The sequence below is a fragment of the Schizophyllum commune genome, assembly GCF_000143185.2.
Source record: "Schizophyllum commune H4-8 unplaced genomic scaffold SCHCOscaffold_2, whole genome shotgun sequence".
NCBI lineage: Eukaryota > Fungi > Basidiomycota > Agaricomycetes > Agaricales > Schizophyllaceae > Schizophyllum > Schizophyllum commune.
The window spans coordinates 3,772,171-3,789,274 of NW_026089539.1; the positions used below are offsets into that span (position 1 = coordinate 3,772,171).

Below are 17,104 nucleotides of genomic sequence, written 5' to 3' on the forward strand. Positions count from 1 at the left end.
AATCTCAGTACAATGCTGTGTCCAAGGCTTGCGCGGCTCGTCCGAAGCCAGAAACTCGAGTTAGACGACATACCTGAGGCGCGCGCGGTATGCGAAGGAGTGACTTCCTGACATCAGGCTCCTGGGAAGACACTCTCTCCCTAGCATCAAGCGATCACATGGGTACCGGATATGACGCCGCCGACTGCGAGCCAATTGTTCTCGTCCTTATTGTCTTTCGGATAATCACAGCCTCAGTCACGTCCGTCGCCGTACTCAAAAGATGGAGGCGACCGGCTCCCCGAGAAATCGCTTACCCTTTCTCCCCTCCTCGCCAGCACACAATTCTCTATGAGGTGAGTGACCGAGCGCCGCTCTCTGGTCTGGCCGGCTGACACACCTCTACGACTTCAGAGATGGCCGAACTGGGTCAGCGGTGCCCTCCGATCGATCACACTTTGCACTTGTCTTCAAGACCCTTGGGCGAGAGCCTCAGCGCTGGTATGTCTGATGTATATAGTATTCCGGAGGCGGCTAAGCGAAGTCCATAGAGCGCTGTCCCTCCGCCATACCGATCAATCTCGTCAATATTGATGACCTCGTCATATCACGCGTGAACTGTAGGACAGGTTCGCCCTCAAACTCTCCGAATCCCCATCAATGGTTTTAACACGAGCTTTCAGACGCCGATCTGCGTTCCCGCAAACTAAAGACTCAGCCCGCGAGTTGCTACGTAGATCGCCTACCTCCCGAGCTGCTATGTGCCATCTTCCTGATGTGCGGCCATACCGAGGAGGAGTTCAACTATCCCCGCGAAAACATGTTCCGAGCCTACCGAGGACGAGCGCGGAACCCGCAGCTTCTCTACAGCCGAGCCGCGGTCTCCCTTGGCTATGTTTGCGCGCGCTGGTTCGCTCTCACACGTGGCTTTCCACAACTCTGGACGATGGTGGACATATGCGCACCTGAGCCATGCGATACCGCTAATCTGAAACGGTGCATACGGTACTCCAGTGGCCTCCCTCTGACGATGAGACTGCACGAGCGCCCTTACGCGCTTCCTTACACACGCGCAATCATTGCGCAAGCTTGCCGAAACTTCATGCGAACCGTGGCTTCGGTCGCTTCACGCTGGCAGGAGATATCTATACTCTCTCTCAATGAGTCACTCGCACTCGAGGAGCTGCTGGAACCTCTCCTATCCGTCCCCGTGGACGCCTACAGATGTCCACAACGCGCAACCATGTGGCGCTGGGATGCTGGTACCAACGGCCCTGTCACTGTACGCTTATGGGAAATGTTCTTCGCATCGCCCAGCATCCGAACAGCGCAATGGTTCGCCGTCTCCTTGCACGTTCCTTCACATGCCCTCTCGAAGCTCACGCATATTGGCGCGAACCACATTCCACCAGAGAAAATACTGGAATTACTTCGCCATTGCCCCCAGGTTGAGGTATTCCAGGTGACACCGAACAGAACGATACAAGGCAACTACCTTTGCACGGATGTCGTACCAGCACTGCCCGCACCAATCAGCCTGCCGCGGCTGCGTCAGCTCATGCTGAGTCACATGCCCGTCTGGACGAACTTCTTCGACAGTATAACAGCACCTAGGCTGGATAGATTGGATATCGCGTATTCGGGCGTACAGGCGAGTGCAATAGAATGCATGCTAATGCGTTCGCGAGCCCGTTTGTCCATGCTAGCATTCCGCTACCTGTACAAAGGTACCACGGACGGATGTGCAGCCCTTCTGCGCTCCTCGCCATTGCGGCATCTACGCATACTCTTCTACGAAGTTTCGTCGAAAGAAGGGGAGGGCGTAATTGAGGACTTCGACCCTGCACCTGTTCTGCCTTCCCAGTGTGGATTGATCACGGACGATTTCGAGTACGCAGAGCACACATATACATTGCTGTCGTAATCTTATGGTGGGATATATATATATGTATCGACGTCCAGCAGAGTACAGACGCATCATTCACTTGGTGATAACTAAAGACCATTGACGTCCCTTGAATAGCCGCACAACTTCAGTAGAGACCGGTCGATCCACAAACAGTCGTACGTCTGCAGTCGTTCCAGCATGCGCCATCCCAAAAAGTACCAGAAGCTCAACAGGTACATCTTCCCGACACTTGACGTGCAGGGCCCGTGGTAGGTTCACGCGATCCGCGTCTGGCCCCTCGGTGTGCTGCGTTGTCAAAAGTAGGGTATAGAGGGGCGAGTCTGCCTCCTCCCATGGGTGGACGGTTTGCCTCGCGTCCACGCTTTTGGTCCGCCTTCCTATTCGGGAAGAACTTTCCCACGCCGCTCCGGGGGCGTCCGTATTTATCCTTACTGTACATCTCTTTTCCCTCAGTCGCTATTCCACTAGCAGGAAGACTGAGGGTATGTTATCTCACTTACTATACTCATACTATTTACTGACTGTACTTTAGTCTTGCGCGTCCTGCGCTTCTTTAGGTATGAATATCAGTCGCTATTCCACTAGCAGGAAGACTGAGGTCTTGCGCGTCCTGCGCTTCTTTAGCTCGTGAAAGGTTATGAGCCCCGTGGCCTAAAATCGAGCAAGACTTCAATCTGCGACTCACTCTATCCCACTCTGCGCCATGGCTCCCAAGGACAGCAAGGTCCCGACGCTCACCGATGCGGCGGACTGGCCGCTCTGGCGCCTCCGGGTCACCGACGCCCTCAACAGGGACGATCTCACCTCCGTGGTGACTGGATCGGAAAAATCTCCTCCCCCTGAGATCGCGGTGACTCCACCGACGCCGACAACGTCCTCTCCCCCGTCCACGTCACCTGGCGCTCCGGCGACCGCCACCACATCCACAGGATCGGGCTCCTCCTCCACCACTCACCAAGTTGCGCGGAGGGAGACCTGGTCCTGGCGGAACGCCCGCGCCCTCTCCACCATCCGGGAGCACCTCTCCAATGACATCGCCCTCGAGCTCCACGAGTACCAGCACGCAAGCGAACTCTGGGAGAAGCTCGTCGAGAAGTTCGAGCAGACCAACACCAGCGAGATGGCGGTCACCGAACTGATCAAGATCTTCCGCGCGAAGCTTGCCGACGGCGACGATGGAGATGTCTCCCGCGAGGCGATGAGCGCGCACATCCACCGCGTTCGGCAGTCGGTCACCCAGCTCGCCACCCTCGGCTATCCCCTCAACGCCAATCTCGTCCCCCTCATCCTCCTCGCCTCCCTTCCCAGCTCGGAGAAGTGGAAGATCGTTTCATCAGGCATCTCGGCGGGCAGCTCCAAGGCCGCGCCCCTCACCCTCTCCTACGTCGAGGCGAAGCTGATGGCGCAGGTGACCAGCAAGGAAGACTCGGACGATGAGCAGGCATACGCCGCCTCCTCTTCTCGCGCGCCCCCACCGCGCAAGCCCAAGGACAAGGGCAAGAAGAAGGCTAAGGCGAAGGCAACCTGCGTCATCCACGGCGAGGGGCACTCCACTGAGGAGTGCAAGACGATCATTGGGCAGAAGGAGAAGGCGCTGAAGAAGCGGAAGGAGCGGGCGGCGGAGAAGGCGAAGGCGAACAAGGTGAAGGACTCGGACTCGGATTCGGACTCGGACTCGGACTCGGATGTAGACGACACACATGTAACCGTCTCGCGCCGTGCCTACAAGAAGATTTCCGCCTATGTCCAGTCTGATCCAAAGCGACCGCAGCGACACCAAGGTTCGCACATCGTCGACTCGGGTGCGTCAAAGACCATGACCCCCGATGAGCGCCTCTTCGACGACAGCACTTACCGTGTCCTTGACCCGCCGCGCAACATCTACCTCGGGAATGAGTCCGTCATCAAGGCAGTAGGCATTGGCACTGCCTGCTTCGCCTCTAAGACACCGGACGGTGTGCGCGCGCTTACTATTCGGAAGACACTGCATGTCCCCGACCTCGCGTTGACGCTCATCTCGGTGCCCCAGATCACCAAGCGTGGTCTGCGCGTGTCCTTTAAGGACAACGCCTGTACTATCCGCGACTCCTCCGGCGATATCGCCTGTGTCGCAACGCGCAAACACGGTCTCTATCACGTCGACTGCCAGCCCATCGGCACGGATGAGCGCGCCTTCACCGCCATCGACATCAACCGGCTGCACCAGATCATGGGCCATACGAACTTCGAGAGCCTGCGCAACATGGTCCGACATGGGCAGCTCGGGGAGGTTGACACGCTTACCGGCATCCCATCCTTCTGTGAGCCCTGCGTCATGGGCAAGATGAAGAAGCTCCCCTTCAAGCGGAGCACCACGCCCGCCTCGCGCCCGCTCCAGTTCGTCTCCTGCGACGTTGGTGGCCCCGTCGACCCCGCTGCGATTGGCGGCTATCTCTACTGGATCGTCATTGTCTGCCACTACTCCTCGGGTGTCTACACGCTCTTCACAAAGAAGAAGTCGGAGGTCTACAAGAAGCTCCGTCAGTGGCGCATCGACATGGAGCATCAGCACCGCGACTCTATCGAGCAGTGGGAGTGGCTCCCCGGCTGGGTTGAGTTCACCCGCACAGACGGCGGTGGCGAGTTCTGCTCGAACAAGATGGAGGCCGAGTTCCGGCGACGCGGTATCATCCACGAGACGACGGCGCCCTACACACCTGAGCAGAACGGCATAGCGGAGCGCATGAACCAGACGCTGGTCACCCGGGCGATCGCTAACCTCTGCGCGGCCAAGCTTCCCCGGAAGTACTGGATGTACGCCATGGAGTACGCCACCGACATGATCAACCTGTCGCCCGCAAGCCGCCAGAAGGGAGAACTGCCCATCAACCGCATGCGCAAGGTCAAGCGCCCTATTGACGTCCACGCCCTGCACCCCTTCGGTTGCCCCGCCTACCCGCTCATCCCAAAGAAGAAGCGGAAGGGCAAGTTCGCCGACCGCGCCCGCCGGTGCATCCTCATAGGCTATGCTTGGTCTGAGGGCACGAAGGCGTACAAGCTCCTCGAGATCGCCACTCGGAAGGTCATCATCTCCCGGCACGTCAAGTTCGACGACGCCTCCCCCTCTCCTGACGAGATGCGCGCGGGCGAAGACGATGTGTCCGCCGAGCAGTGGGAGGACTTTGGCAAGTACTTCCGTCTGCCGCCCAAGGACACTCCTGCACCAGGTGCGGGCAGTGACAGCGAGGACGATGACGACGACGATGCGCCGGCCCAGCCACCTGCAGCCGGGTCAGTGGGAGCACCTCGTCCACCCACGCCAGAGCCAGTGGGAGATGATCGTCCACCTTCACCTGACTCGGACGGGCCACCGCCTCCTCCGCGTCCACCTAAGACGCGCATACCGCGCCGGTCCCTGCCACCGGCCACACCTCCGCCGGCTCCTGCCCCCGCCGCTGGTCCATCACGCCGCCCTGGCCTTCGCAAGCCAGAAGAGCGAACAGCAAACCAGCACAAGGACCAGGGCTACATCAACGCTCGGGAGCGACAGGAAAACCACCGGAAGGTGTCCGCCCAGCAGCGGAAGCAGCGCGAAGCGAACATCCGCGCGCGCGAGCAGCAACTCGAGGAAAATCGCCGACGTCGAGAGCAGCCGCCCCAGGCAGAAGCTCCTCCTCCGCCTCCCGCACCAGCTCCCGAACCAGAACCTGCACCAGCGCCTACCCAGGGGGGTGGGGATCCCCCGGGTCAACCTGACGAAGAGGGCGAGTCTGTGAACTTTGCTTTTCTCAATGACGAGCTCTTCGCGGGCACAGCATCTGGTGGTCGGTCGAGCAGCGGTGCGCGGAAGATTCCCACCACTTGGAAGCAAGCCATGGCGAGCCCAGAGCGCGACAAGTGGTTGGATGCGCAGTCGGAGGAGTTGAACAGCTTCAAGCTGAACGATGTCTACGAGGAGGTACCCATCCCGGAGGGCGTCAAGCCGATCACCTCCAAGCATGTCTTCTCCTTGAAGGAGGATGCTCAAGGGAACATTGAGCGGTACAAGGTGCGCATTGTGGCACGCGGCTTCACTCAGCAGGAAGGAGTCGACTACCAGGACACCTTTGCGCCCGTCGCTAGCCTGGAGTCCATCCGCATCATCCTCGCTCTCGCCGTCCGCCTTGGCCTCTACACAGACCAGATGGACGTGAACACCGCGTACCTCAACGGCGAGCTGCTACAGACGCTGTACATGCTTCCCCCGACCGGTGTCGACATCCGGGAGGGCTACTGCTGGCGACTCAAGAAGTCTGTCTATGGCCTCAAGCAGGCTGGTCGCGCGTGGAACCAGACGCTCCACAACAAGCTCGACAAGCTCGGGTTTGTGCGCCTCAACTCGGAGACTTGCCTCTACGTCTTCCGGGACGGTAAGCAGGTCTGCTTCCTCGTCGTCTACGTCGACGACCTACTCCTCGCCGCCACCTCGCGTCCTTTCATGGACAGCATCAAGAAGAAGCTCACTGCCTCCTTCAAGATGCGCGACTTGGGTCCCGCCAAGTACCTCCTGGGCATCGAGATCATCCGGCACCCGGGCAAGCGCACGATCTCCCTCTCCCAGAGGAAGTACATCGACACCGTGCTTGAGCGGTATGGCATGTCGGACTGCACGGGCGTCAGCACCCCCATGTCCACAAGTACTCGCATCTCCGCTGATGACCCTAACGACAACGAGGTGCGCACTCATATGGCCTTGGTCCCCGGAGGTCCCGTCGTCTCCTACCAGAGCGTAGTGGGCTCGCTCATGTACGGGATGATGGGCACCCGACCGGATACCGCCTATGTGGTGGGGGTTCTTGGCCGCTATAGCGCCGCCCCCAAGGCCTGCCATTGGGAACTGGCCAAGCGTGTCCTCCGGTACCTCAAGAAGACGCGCGACTGGTGCCTTGTCTATGATGGCGCTGACGCTGGCATGGACCTCGACTTCCATGGCTACACCGACGCTGACTGGGGCGGATGCAACGACACGTCCAAGTCTACCTCCGGCTTCGTGTTCATCTCAAGTCGGGGCGCCATTGGTTGGTCCAGCAAGCGGCAGTCCATGGTCTCTCTCTCTTCTACCGAGTCGGAGTACATTGGTCTAGCTAATGCTGGCCAGCATTTGGCGTGGCTCCGCTCATTCTTTGAGGAGTTGGGACGTCCGCAGGCCGGTGCCACCGAGCTTAGGTGCGACAACCGCGCGGCCATCATCCTCAGCCAGGATGCTCAGTTCCGGGCTCGGACCAAGCACATCCAGCGGAAGTACCACTACATCCGCGATGGGCTGGTTGCCACTGGCGAGTGCGTCGTCCTCTGGTACCCCACGGACGAGATGGTTGCGGACATCTTTACCAAGGCACTACCTCATGAGAAGCATCTCAAGTTCTGCCAAGGTATGGGTTTACGGCCAGACTCGAGTGGGAGTGTCAAAAGTAGGGTATAGAGGGGCGAGTCTGCCTCCTCCCATGGGTGGACGGTTTGCCTCGCGTCCACGCTTTTGGTCCGCCTTCCTATTCGGGAAGAACTTTCCCACGCCGCTCCGGGGGCGTCCGTATTTATCCTTACTGTACATCTCTTTTCCCTCAGTCGCTATTCCACTAGCAGGAAGACTGAGGGTATGTTATCTCACTTACTATACTCATACTATTTACTGACTGTACTTTAGTCTTGCGCGTCCTGCGCTTCTTTAGGTATGAATATCAGTCGCTATTCCACTAGCAGGAAGACTGAGGTCTTGCGCGTCCTGCGCTTCTTTAGCTCGTGAAATGCGTGAGGACGATCTCGGAGCGTTGGCAAAAGTCCAGGATCAGGAAATCCAGCCTCTCCGTTCGCCTCAATATTTCCAAGATATCGGGGACAGATATTGGTACCATAATGCCCAGCCGGATGACGCGATCTAGCGGAAAACAGCCAAAGCGTTCAGGGGATGCGACACCGCTAATTCGCAACTCTCGTAGTTGCGTGAATTTGTGGCGGTGAGCGCTGAGATCCACGGACCCAGGGATCACATCGGCGGCCTGCACAAGCACATCTATCAAGTGGAGATAACGCAGGTCGTCTTTCAGCTGCGCAAAGACCCGCATCATAATGTCCTGGTTGTTGTTATCTCGCAGGCGGTTGATGCGTAAATAGAGCTGTGTCAGGTTGTGCAGACGTTCCTCAATCTCCAACATTCCTCGAAGACTCTCCATGGCCAGGTCGAAGTCGCCGTAGAAGTATGTGGAGCAACTCGGTTTGGTGCGATTGGGAGTATCAACGTCGATGATCAACCGCAGCCCCGCGCAGGTTCTGGATGCTTTGAAGCCGCCGACGTAAGTCGGGATATTGTACTTCACCTTGTCACTGGTCGTAGAGCCTCGAGTCACGCGCACGGAAGCCTCGTCGGAGCCACGACTTGATTGCACAAGAGCAGTAGGAACAGAGGTGGGCGCGGTCGGGTGGTCCACGTCTTCGACGACGGTCGCTCGCTCAGGCGAGGACCCGAGGGCTATTGCCGTCTTCGAGAGAGGAACACTTTCCTCGATCACCGAAGGAGGTCCAAGTCCAGCCGGCGGTGCATTTACCTGCGCAAGCGAGAGTTCGGGACGAGCATCGGCCGTACGCTGGCGAAGAGCTTCAGCGAGCAGACTAGAAGATCCGAGACCGTCGGTGAAATCACCGTCAGCACGCTGCTTCTTGAACGCAGACAACACAGACGAAGAGTTGGTCCCAAAAAGCATATTTTGGAGACGAGCATCCGTTCGCTTGCGCGCCAACATGGCCGAAACCGCATGGTGATATTGTACCATCTGCGGGTCGGGCCTCCGAGAAAGGCGCATGTGAGGGGGAGCCTGGGTGCACTCCGCGTTGAGGAACGTTCCAAGATCCCACTCCTCCCAGAATCGATGAAACCGGTGGTTTTCCTTATATATTGGGTGAGGTTGTATGGGAGAAGGCAGGTGAAATGGAACATCCAGGCCGAGCGTGCTAGGGTGTCCCTGGATCATAGGGAGATATGCAGGAAGGTGCCTCGGAGTCGGATTCATCTCAGGATCGTCGACATCTGGCAGAGGGATAGGAAGCTGGAGAGGAGGCGGAGGCATGGACCAGTCCGAGCTATCGTGAGGCTGCGGCGGAGCCGCGTTCGCGTCGTTCCACACACCATCTGGAGGTAACGAAGTGTATGATCTGTCGGTAAATGGACCGCTGTACGCTTGCGGAAGAGGCGGGACTGACGGCAAGGGCACGGCGTAGTGGACACAGTGGTGTGGCTCTGGTGGCGTGCCATTCCACGCCTCAAGCGTTTCCGGCGACGAGGTCGCGATGGACTGACCGGAAAAGTTGACAGAGATAGGTGTCACGGGTGGTCCATTTCGACGATTTGCAGCGACCGCGCTCCTCGTGTCTCGCCGATGACTCGACAGTCCGGGCGGCGAGCGCAGCGACGGCGGCAGGCCTGTGGAGGGAGGCATAGCATGACCATCTGAGGCGAGGGTGTTGGTTGCTGGGAACTGAAGACTCGGCGGTCTAGGTGGCGCGCAAGCTGAGCTCACATGCCCGGGGCGGAGCGATGGGTGAACATCATTCTGGCCGGCGGTAGCAGGCCTTTCGGACAAGTCGTGGGCATCATGAGACGATTCAGATGAACCCCGAAATGCTATAGGGGATACGTTGTGGGTCCGCCGTTCGACCTCGTCCAGGCGTGCAGAAAGGCGGGTGAGGCGCTCCTCGAGCCCTTTAAAGCGGCCTGATATATTTGCTTCGACGCTGGGTTCGTATGTAAGCGTAGGTGGGGAAACTGAGGAGCGTGTGGATTCGTTGTCGTGAGAGTGATATTGGGTAGGTTCAGAGATGTTCGTGGCACATTCCGTATTCGTGGTGACGTGATCATGCGCTCCGGGGTGGTTAGAGGAGCCTCGGATGAGGCGATGGGTGAGGTAGTTGCGCAATGCACGTAGGCGACCTGGGCGACGGGTGTTTTTGGCTACCGCAGCAGGAGCGTGGGCGACCGTCGGCGCCGCCCGCGACGCCAGAGACGCATTCAGTCCTTCGTCACTAGTGCTTGAGCCTAAATTGAGTCGTAAGCGATGGCCACATACTTCCTACGCTCTACGCTCCACTCACCAGGCTTCCTGCGCCCGCGCGAGGCCCTTGCATTGCCATTCGGTGGCGCATCGTAGTAAATGGTCATGTGTGACACAGTCTGATCGCAGGGAGCGTAATACGTGTACTTGTCGCGTCGTCGAGTCATGTTGAGAGTGTTCATAAACGTTGGTGGGGAATCGTTCGTTATCGTCGGTAGGGATGTGCACACACTAGCCAGGCATACTTGCTTATATGCGCATCGTCCATTCAAGCATTCAAAAGGTAATTCTGGACCAAGATGGTAGGCGACTACATGTTTGCGGCGAGATCTCTGACGCCATGACCTTCGTTATACATCGAGAACAAGGACTTGGCCAAATTGGGCAGTCCTTGTCGACGTTGCGCTAGAAGGGACAGTCCGGGTCTGAGAATGCTTGCTTGTTGGTCCTTTATCGGCGACAAGGAGAAGATGCGTATGTCCATTGTTGAGAAAGCGGAAGAGGATGATGGTAGTTCGGGAAGAGAGAACAAGGCATGCCAACTTGAATTCGGATATCGGTTTCGAACCGGGAAGGCGTCACATGTGACTGCGTCACTTTTCTCCCGATCCGACCGCCGAATCTGCCTTCGGCCACCACGATACCCTGAGGATGGCCATACCTCGCTATATCATCAAGTATCTGATGATTCAAGAGACCTCCGCGTCTCCAAGGCCGACCTTGCTTACCTTGCAAGTCCATCTCCGTAAAGATCAAGCGCGGTGCATCAACATTCCTGTATCAAAGCGATGCGACAAAAAAGTCCATGTGGGGTCACTCCCATGGACTGTCGCGATATCTCCGCGGAAGCTGCGATGCGCTGTCGGCAAGCCCGCAAGGCACCCTTCAGAGGGCTGCCACAACTCGAATAGCTTATACTCGTATATTGCGCGCGTGCGAGATGCGAAAGAGGGCATACTTCCTAACAACCCTTCCTAAGCCCTCCCCTGGAGCCGCGAACGGTCAAATGAATCTTAAATATGATATCGCCGCCTTCGAACGAGCTAATTGTCGTCGATCTTATTGTCTTTCGGGTGATCACAACAATAGTCACGCACATTGCCGCGCTCATAAGACGCTAGCGAACAGGGTTGCGGCCAATCTCTCACCAATCTCCCTCTCCTTCATATCCTCCAAGTCTTTCTGAGGTGAGTGCTCGCGCATCTTCGTTGGGCCATGCCGTCTGATACCAACTTGATATCCGTAGAAATGGCACAAGGGCCTGCGATCGCCGTTGCCCCGCCCTGGGCTGGGAATACTTCTGGGAAGGATCTCGGCTCGGGTACGTCAGATGTGAGAGGTTCCAGCGGCGTGCAAGTGAACATCTCCGTAGCGCGCTGTCCCTCCACCGTTCCGCTCGACATCGTGAACTTCGATGACCTCGCTATCGACACCCTCCTGCGCGCTCGTCGTCTGTGTAAGTTAGAGTATTGATTCGCGACATTCTCCTCCTGACAACTCGCCTTTAGCCGCATCCCAGGGTCATGCCGAGAAGAGCACCTCGGATATTGGTCGCACGACAACGACAACGCGCAAGCCGCAGCGGACAGATTGCTTCATATACCGCCTTCCAAATGAGCTGCTATGCGCCATCTTCATGATGTGCGGAGAAGTGGATGACGCGTTCCTTTACCCTCGGCACGACGTACACGACGCACTCCCCCCTCCCATGCACCTCTATAGCAGAGCGACCGTGCTCTTGGGCCACGTCTGTTTGCGCTGGTTCGCCGTGACGCGAGGCTCACGTCAGCTGTGGACCATGGTGGATGTCCCCTTTCCTCAACCATGCGATGTTGCTGCGCTGGAGCTCAGCCTCCGCTATTCCAAAGGCTTGCCTCTGACTCTACGTATCAACGGACACTACCAGCTGCCGAAGCATCTGCACACTCCGGAGACGTACCAGAAATTCATGTGTCTCGTCGCAGCTGCGTCGCACCGCTGGGAGGAAATATCCTTCGTTGTGACCCAAGGCCCATTCAGGCCCTTCGACGGCCTGCACCACCTCACAAGTCTTCCTCCCCAATCATTCCCCTCTATCAAACGCGCGATGCTGTACTTCTTCGGCGATGACCACAGGCCTACATTGCCTCTCTGGGAGAATTTCTTCAGATCGACGGCTCTCCGTTCATTGCACTGGTACGGTGTCGGATTCCGCGCTTCTTCGTCATCTCTGGAACGCCTCACCCATGTTGCGGTGGACCACATCGACCCCATGGACGTGATGGAGTGCCTTCGCTCCTGCGGACAGCTGAGGTTCCTCAGGGCGAAGGTGAAGTCGCTTGAGAGCCAGCTCATGGGCGAGGACGACGGCGCTTTGATAGCTAAGCTTCCGTCGCCTGTCGACCTCCCTCACCTCCAGGTTCTGATGCTCGCTGGCATGTTTGATTGGACGAATCTCTTCGATGGAATCACCACACCTCGTCTGCACCGACTGGATCTCATCAACGCCGGAGTGCAAGCACGCGCCATCGAAGCCATGCTGCAGCGTTCGAAATCACGACTATTCATGTTGGGCTTTGGCTGCGTGTATTGTGGACAGACGCAAGAAACCGAAAAGATCCTTCGCAGCCCTACGCTGCGTCATCTTCGCATATTTCTCTACGAGACCCATCCTCGCTATACCGTTGGAGAGCCCGAAACTTTCGATCCACGGCCCTTTCTACCCACGTACTTATCACTGTATACACGGGAATTTGCGCAAGCAGACGAGGCTTACTGGAATGGTGTAGCTACGAGAGACACTCCTATGTGATATAAGGGTATCATCATTTGTAGTCTAATACACGGAAGATTGCGATTACGCAGTTGACATGCGAAGCAGCGACCACTGGTGAGCATTGAACAGATCCCGAATATTCCGAGAACAATGGCCCGAGCGCACAAGTAAACGCACATCCTCCGCCCGAGAAAACTTCTGCAAGAAGGGCAAGAGGGCCTCCGACTCGTTCGAAGTAGCATGTACGATTCCTGGTAGATGCGAGCTTCTCTTGACGCTGTTCAGCGCGGGCATGGTCGACGTATGGGCGCAACAGCGGAAATCCACCACCAGCAGATCTAACCTCGACGAGATTTGTAGCAGCATCGAGATGTCTCCGAGAGACACTCTGGCTTTGACGACCAGCTCTCGAACGAGGTGCAGAGGGAAACATAAGAAGCGCTTTCCTTGCGCTTCACCTTCTATGTGCAGCCGCCGCAGATGAGTGAGGCCACGGAAGGCGTCGCTAGTCGAAGGGTGCGGATTTTCCTCGTCCATGAAGATCTCGACGACGTGCAGGTGGCCCAGGATGCCGGAGAGTGCAGACATGACCACAGTCATCACATCGTGCCCACGTCGATCTGTAGACCGACGGATGCGAAGGTGCAACTGCGTCACCGAGTGCTTTCCCGTGCTCGTCGGACTCTGGCTAAATTGCATGAGGCGCTCAATTGCCAGGTCGAAGTCACCGGAGAAGAACCTCTGGAATCCTTCTCGACCGTTGCCATCGCCGACGTCAATAAGAAGGATTGACCCTGGACATGGTCGGCTAATGCTGCTGGCACCGACAAAGGTAGGCAGATGACCAGAGGGAGATGAGGTCCTCGACACGGTACTCCGAGGCTTTGGCACGGTGGGCGCTTCCGCGGCTCGGTTAACGTTGGGCACGCCCGAGTCGGCGCCGACCTCCACCGGTGGTGTGACGACAGAGGGAGCTACAACTGCGTCGTTGTTCTTTATAGTGGCGTCGTGGGCAGCGCTGTCATCCGTAGGCCTCGCCTGCTCCGCCAGTCGAGGAATGGCGCCCAACGTGGTAGCGCCAGGAACGTGCCCCGCAGCAGAGACCTCAGGAGAAAAGGGAGGATGATCAAGCGAGTAAATGCCAGATCGGCCTCGGGGAATAGCATCAGCGGGTGTTCGATGTACATCGTGGTCAGAGAGCGAAGATGGATGGCCGGGCTCTTGGAGCAGCTGAAGGAGCCGAACCTTCGCTCGTTCGCGCGCCAAATCGTCCGCTTCCGGATCGTCAGGGACCATGGAGGGGGTCGGGGATTGGTGGCGATACTCAAGTCGAGGAAGTAGGATAGGCAGCTCGGGATGCGTCATGTTCAAATTGAGAGCGTTATCAAGATCGCCACTGTCGAAGTCGTCACCCGTAGGCAGAGGATCAGGAAGGTGCAGAGGCGTCAGCTTTATCTCAGGCTCCTCGATGTCTGGCAGAGACACAGGGCCTCGCAACGGCGGTGGCGCAGCGCCGTCGTCGTGTTCTTCGACATCGGGTAGTGGGATTGGAAGCTGGGGCGGCGGCGGCGGCATCGACCAGTCCAGATTAGCGTGAGGCTGCGACAGCGGCATGTCCGTGTCATCTTGTACACCACCGAGAGGGTATGATCCGATAGCCATTGACGCAGCACCCCCGGGAGCCAGCAATGAACGACTGGGAACACCGTTGCTGACGCCATCCGGCAGCGTGCCGTCCCACGCTTCGAGCGTAGAGGATGGTGGATCCACAATGGACTGCCCAGATATATTGAGAGTTGTGGGTGTCACAGGCGGTCCATTCCGCCCATTAGCGGCTCCCGGTCTCGTGCGGCGCCGATGACTTTGTAGTCCAGGCGGTGAGTGCGACGGTGGCGACGGCGACGACGACGCATACGTAGGGGGAGGGGCGACAAGAGGAACGTCTTGAGCATCTGAAGCGAGCGCCCTCGGTGCGGAGTGACGAGAGCTAGGCGGCCCGACTAGAGAGCTAGCTGGGCTCGTAGATCGTGCATGAGGTGCAGAGTGAGCCTCAATCGGTCCACCCACAGCGCTCCTCTTGGGCAGATCGCGATCGTTATCCGGAGGTTCAGGTGGCGATGGGTTGACGGAAGAAGGTAGCGGAGACGTATCGGGGAGCCGCCTCTCAACCTCGTCTAGGCGGGCAGAGAGGCGTGCGAGGCGCTCCTCCATCTGGCAAATCGCTCGTTCGAGCCCCGCATGGCGACGAGCATCACTCGCATCGACAATGAGCTGGGTCGTGAGAGCAGAGGGGGAACTGGGGGAGCTTGTAGATTCATTGCTACTCCGTTCTTCGGGAGTAGGTTCAGGCGCGTTCGGTTCGTTCGTGGCGTGCTCATTCATGGCGGCCTGAGATTCCGCTTCAGCGTGGCGAGAGGAACCTCGGATGAGGCGGTGGGCCAGGTAGTTGCGCAAGGCACGGAGACGACTCGGACGATGCGAGTGCTCTATCATGACTAGGGAAGCGTCGCAGCTCGTCGGCGCCGCCTGCGATGCCAAAGAGGTACCCTGTTCATCGCTATCTGAGTCTGAACGAAGTTATAAGCATTAGCCTCATACTTCGCATGCGCTATTAGTTACTCACCAGAGTGCCCGCGCCCGCGCGAGGCCCTCGCATCGCCATTCGGAGGCGTAGCGAACTCGATAGTCATGCGTGATACAACCCGGTTTTTGGGTGCGGAGACCGAGTACTTGTCGCATCGTCTAGTCATGTTCAAAGGTGAAAAGCTGTCGTAGAAGCCGTCGTATAGTCGTTCGAGAGAGAAGTCGTGATGGTCAGCGTTGTTTTCTCGTGAATTTCGATGGAGATGCACCAACCTGTGGGGGGACCGGCTTATATGCGCGCATTCCTCTGTCGTCCATTCATGCATTCAAAGAGTAATTTTGGACCAGGATGGTAAGTAATTCTGTATAATTTGGCGCCACGGTCTATGTACAGACCATGAAGAACAAGGGCACTGCCGAATTGGGCAGTCCTTGTCATCCGTGCGGTGAGAACATGGCCTATCCGTGCGGTCCGCAGGCGTGGGAGGTGAAGACCGTTGTCTCCTTCTAGAATAAGACGTATAGAGCCATTGTCGAGGAAGCGGGGTGAATGAAGCTGTTGATGCGAGAAAGATGATGATGGTTTGGGAAGAAAGAACAAAATATCCCGATTTGGAAGGAATTCGGCGGAACCAATTGCGTCATCGGTCGAAACAATAACTTCCTGTTTTGGATCAATAGGCCGCCCGCGTCAGGAGGACAACTGGCCACATACATGCTTATGGATGGTCTCGAGTGCTTCAAGCGAGGAGCCAAGACGAAGCATGAATTCGTACGTGAGATACAAGTACAACGGTATACTATTCTGTCAGACTAAGAGTACGAGAGCGAGAACCGCACCACACCACGGCTACAAGTCAAGAGTCGACGAAAAGCCTCATTAGTTCATCTAATTTGAGCCACATGCATGAGACGTAGCCCAGGGAAATTCGAGTGGAACTTCGCCAGCACGCCGACCTTGCACGACCCCTGCGCCTGCCCCCACGGCAGGACCGTCCTGATCACCGCCACCTGCAAGTCCGCCATCGACCCATCCGCGCACTCCAACATGGGCCTCAGCACCACATCCCCGTCTCGCACCTCTATCACTAGCTGCCTCCACCGCCCTGGATTTTCTGCGACCACCCCTAACAACGCCCGGCACGCAGCCTGCGCGCAGCTATCCGTCTGCCTCAATCGCAACGTTAGCGGCAACGCACCCGCACGCTCTATACACATCTCCGCCACGCGCACCGGATCCGCGGGGAGGCGATGTCCAAAGTCGAGCTGCGTCCAGAGCTCGGGGAGCGCGCGCGCGAGGTGGTACCAACGGCGGCAGACCTGCTGGAGGGCGAACGCGGAGGCGAGGAACGTGTGGCGACCGAAGTCGAGCGTGGGCGTGAGCGCGGGGAAGAGGACGGGGCCGAGGGAGAGGATGTCCGTAACGGAGGAGGGGTCCCCGCAGAGCCGGAAGATCTCGCTCAGGATTTCGATCGGGAGGTGGTGGATGATGGGCTCCTCATCCTGGTTGTTGATCCTCGCGTCGTCCTCGATGGCATGATCGGTAGGTGTTAGACCAGGGACATTATCTGAAGGAGGATCATGGGGAAAGGGACAGCCCTCAATGCGATCATCAGGAGAGTCGCAGTTGAATTGCAGAGAGCCATCTTCGAGGCCGGTGTTAGATGTGCGCGACGGATGACAGCCCATGACGTTGGGCGGCCTGTTGCACGACTGATGAGGAAGAAAGACAGGAAGCGACGGGAGATGCTTTCCTGCCTTACCTCAGTCTTGCTGCATCCTTATATGCCTGGGGAAGGTTAATTCTACTGTTCGTCT

At 57.8% G+C, this 17,104-nt stretch overlaps 4 protein-coding genes across 4 annotated transcripts; 2 read left to right on the plus strand and 2 right to left on the minus strand.

Annotated features, from left to right (window-relative positions):
* Positions 1-97: 97 nt before the first annotated feature.
* On the plus strand, positions 98-1,939 carry SCHCODRAFT_02177657 (uncharacterized protein). Its single transcript, XM_003038301.3, has 4 exons — positions 98-335; positions 394-480; positions 531-608; positions 663-1,939. Exons 2-4 carry the CDS (start codon positions 396-398, stop codon positions 1,901-1,903), a joined length of 1,404 nt encoding a protein of 467 aa, XP_003038347.2. The 5' UTR covers positions 98-335; positions 394-395; the 3' UTR covers positions 1,904-1,939.
* A 5,663-nt stretch (positions 1,940-7,602) lies between these two features.
* SCHCODRAFT_02568007 (uncharacterized protein) lies at positions 7,603-10,304 on the minus strand. Its single transcript, XM_003036948.3, has 2 exons — positions 9,989-10,304; positions 7,603-9,932 (listed from the first exon to the last, which is right to left on the minus strand). Exons 1-2 carry the CDS (start codon positions 10,128-10,130, stop codon positions 7,639-7,641), a joined length of 2,436 nt encoding a protein of 811 aa, XP_003036994.2. The 5' UTR covers positions 10,131-10,304; the 3' UTR covers positions 7,603-7,638.
* An 890-nt stretch (positions 10,305-11,194) lies between these two features.
* On the plus strand, positions 11,195-12,802 carry SCHCODRAFT_01217310 (uncharacterized protein; the record flags this gene model as incomplete). The annotated part of the gene is made up of 3 exons (XM_003038299.3): positions 11,195-11,269; positions 11,321-11,404; positions 11,457-12,802. Coding segments are annotated over 3 exons (1,442 nt in total), but the record flags the coding sequence as incomplete, so codon positions are not given.
* On the minus strand, positions 12,785-16,994 carry SCHCODRAFT_01193686 (uncharacterized protein; the record flags this gene model as incomplete). The annotated part of the gene is made up of 5 exons (XM_003036947.2): positions 16,190-16,994; positions 16,002-16,091; positions 15,327-15,432; positions 12,881-15,270; positions 12,785-12,814 (listed from the first exon to the last, which is right to left on the minus strand). The coding sequence occupies exons 1-5, from the start codon at positions 16,973-16,975 to the stop codon at positions 12,785-12,787; spliced, it is 3,402 nt and encodes a 1,133-aa protein (XP_003036993.1). The 5' UTR covers positions 16,976-16,994.
* Between the last annotated feature and the right edge of the window lie 110 nt (positions 16,995-17,104).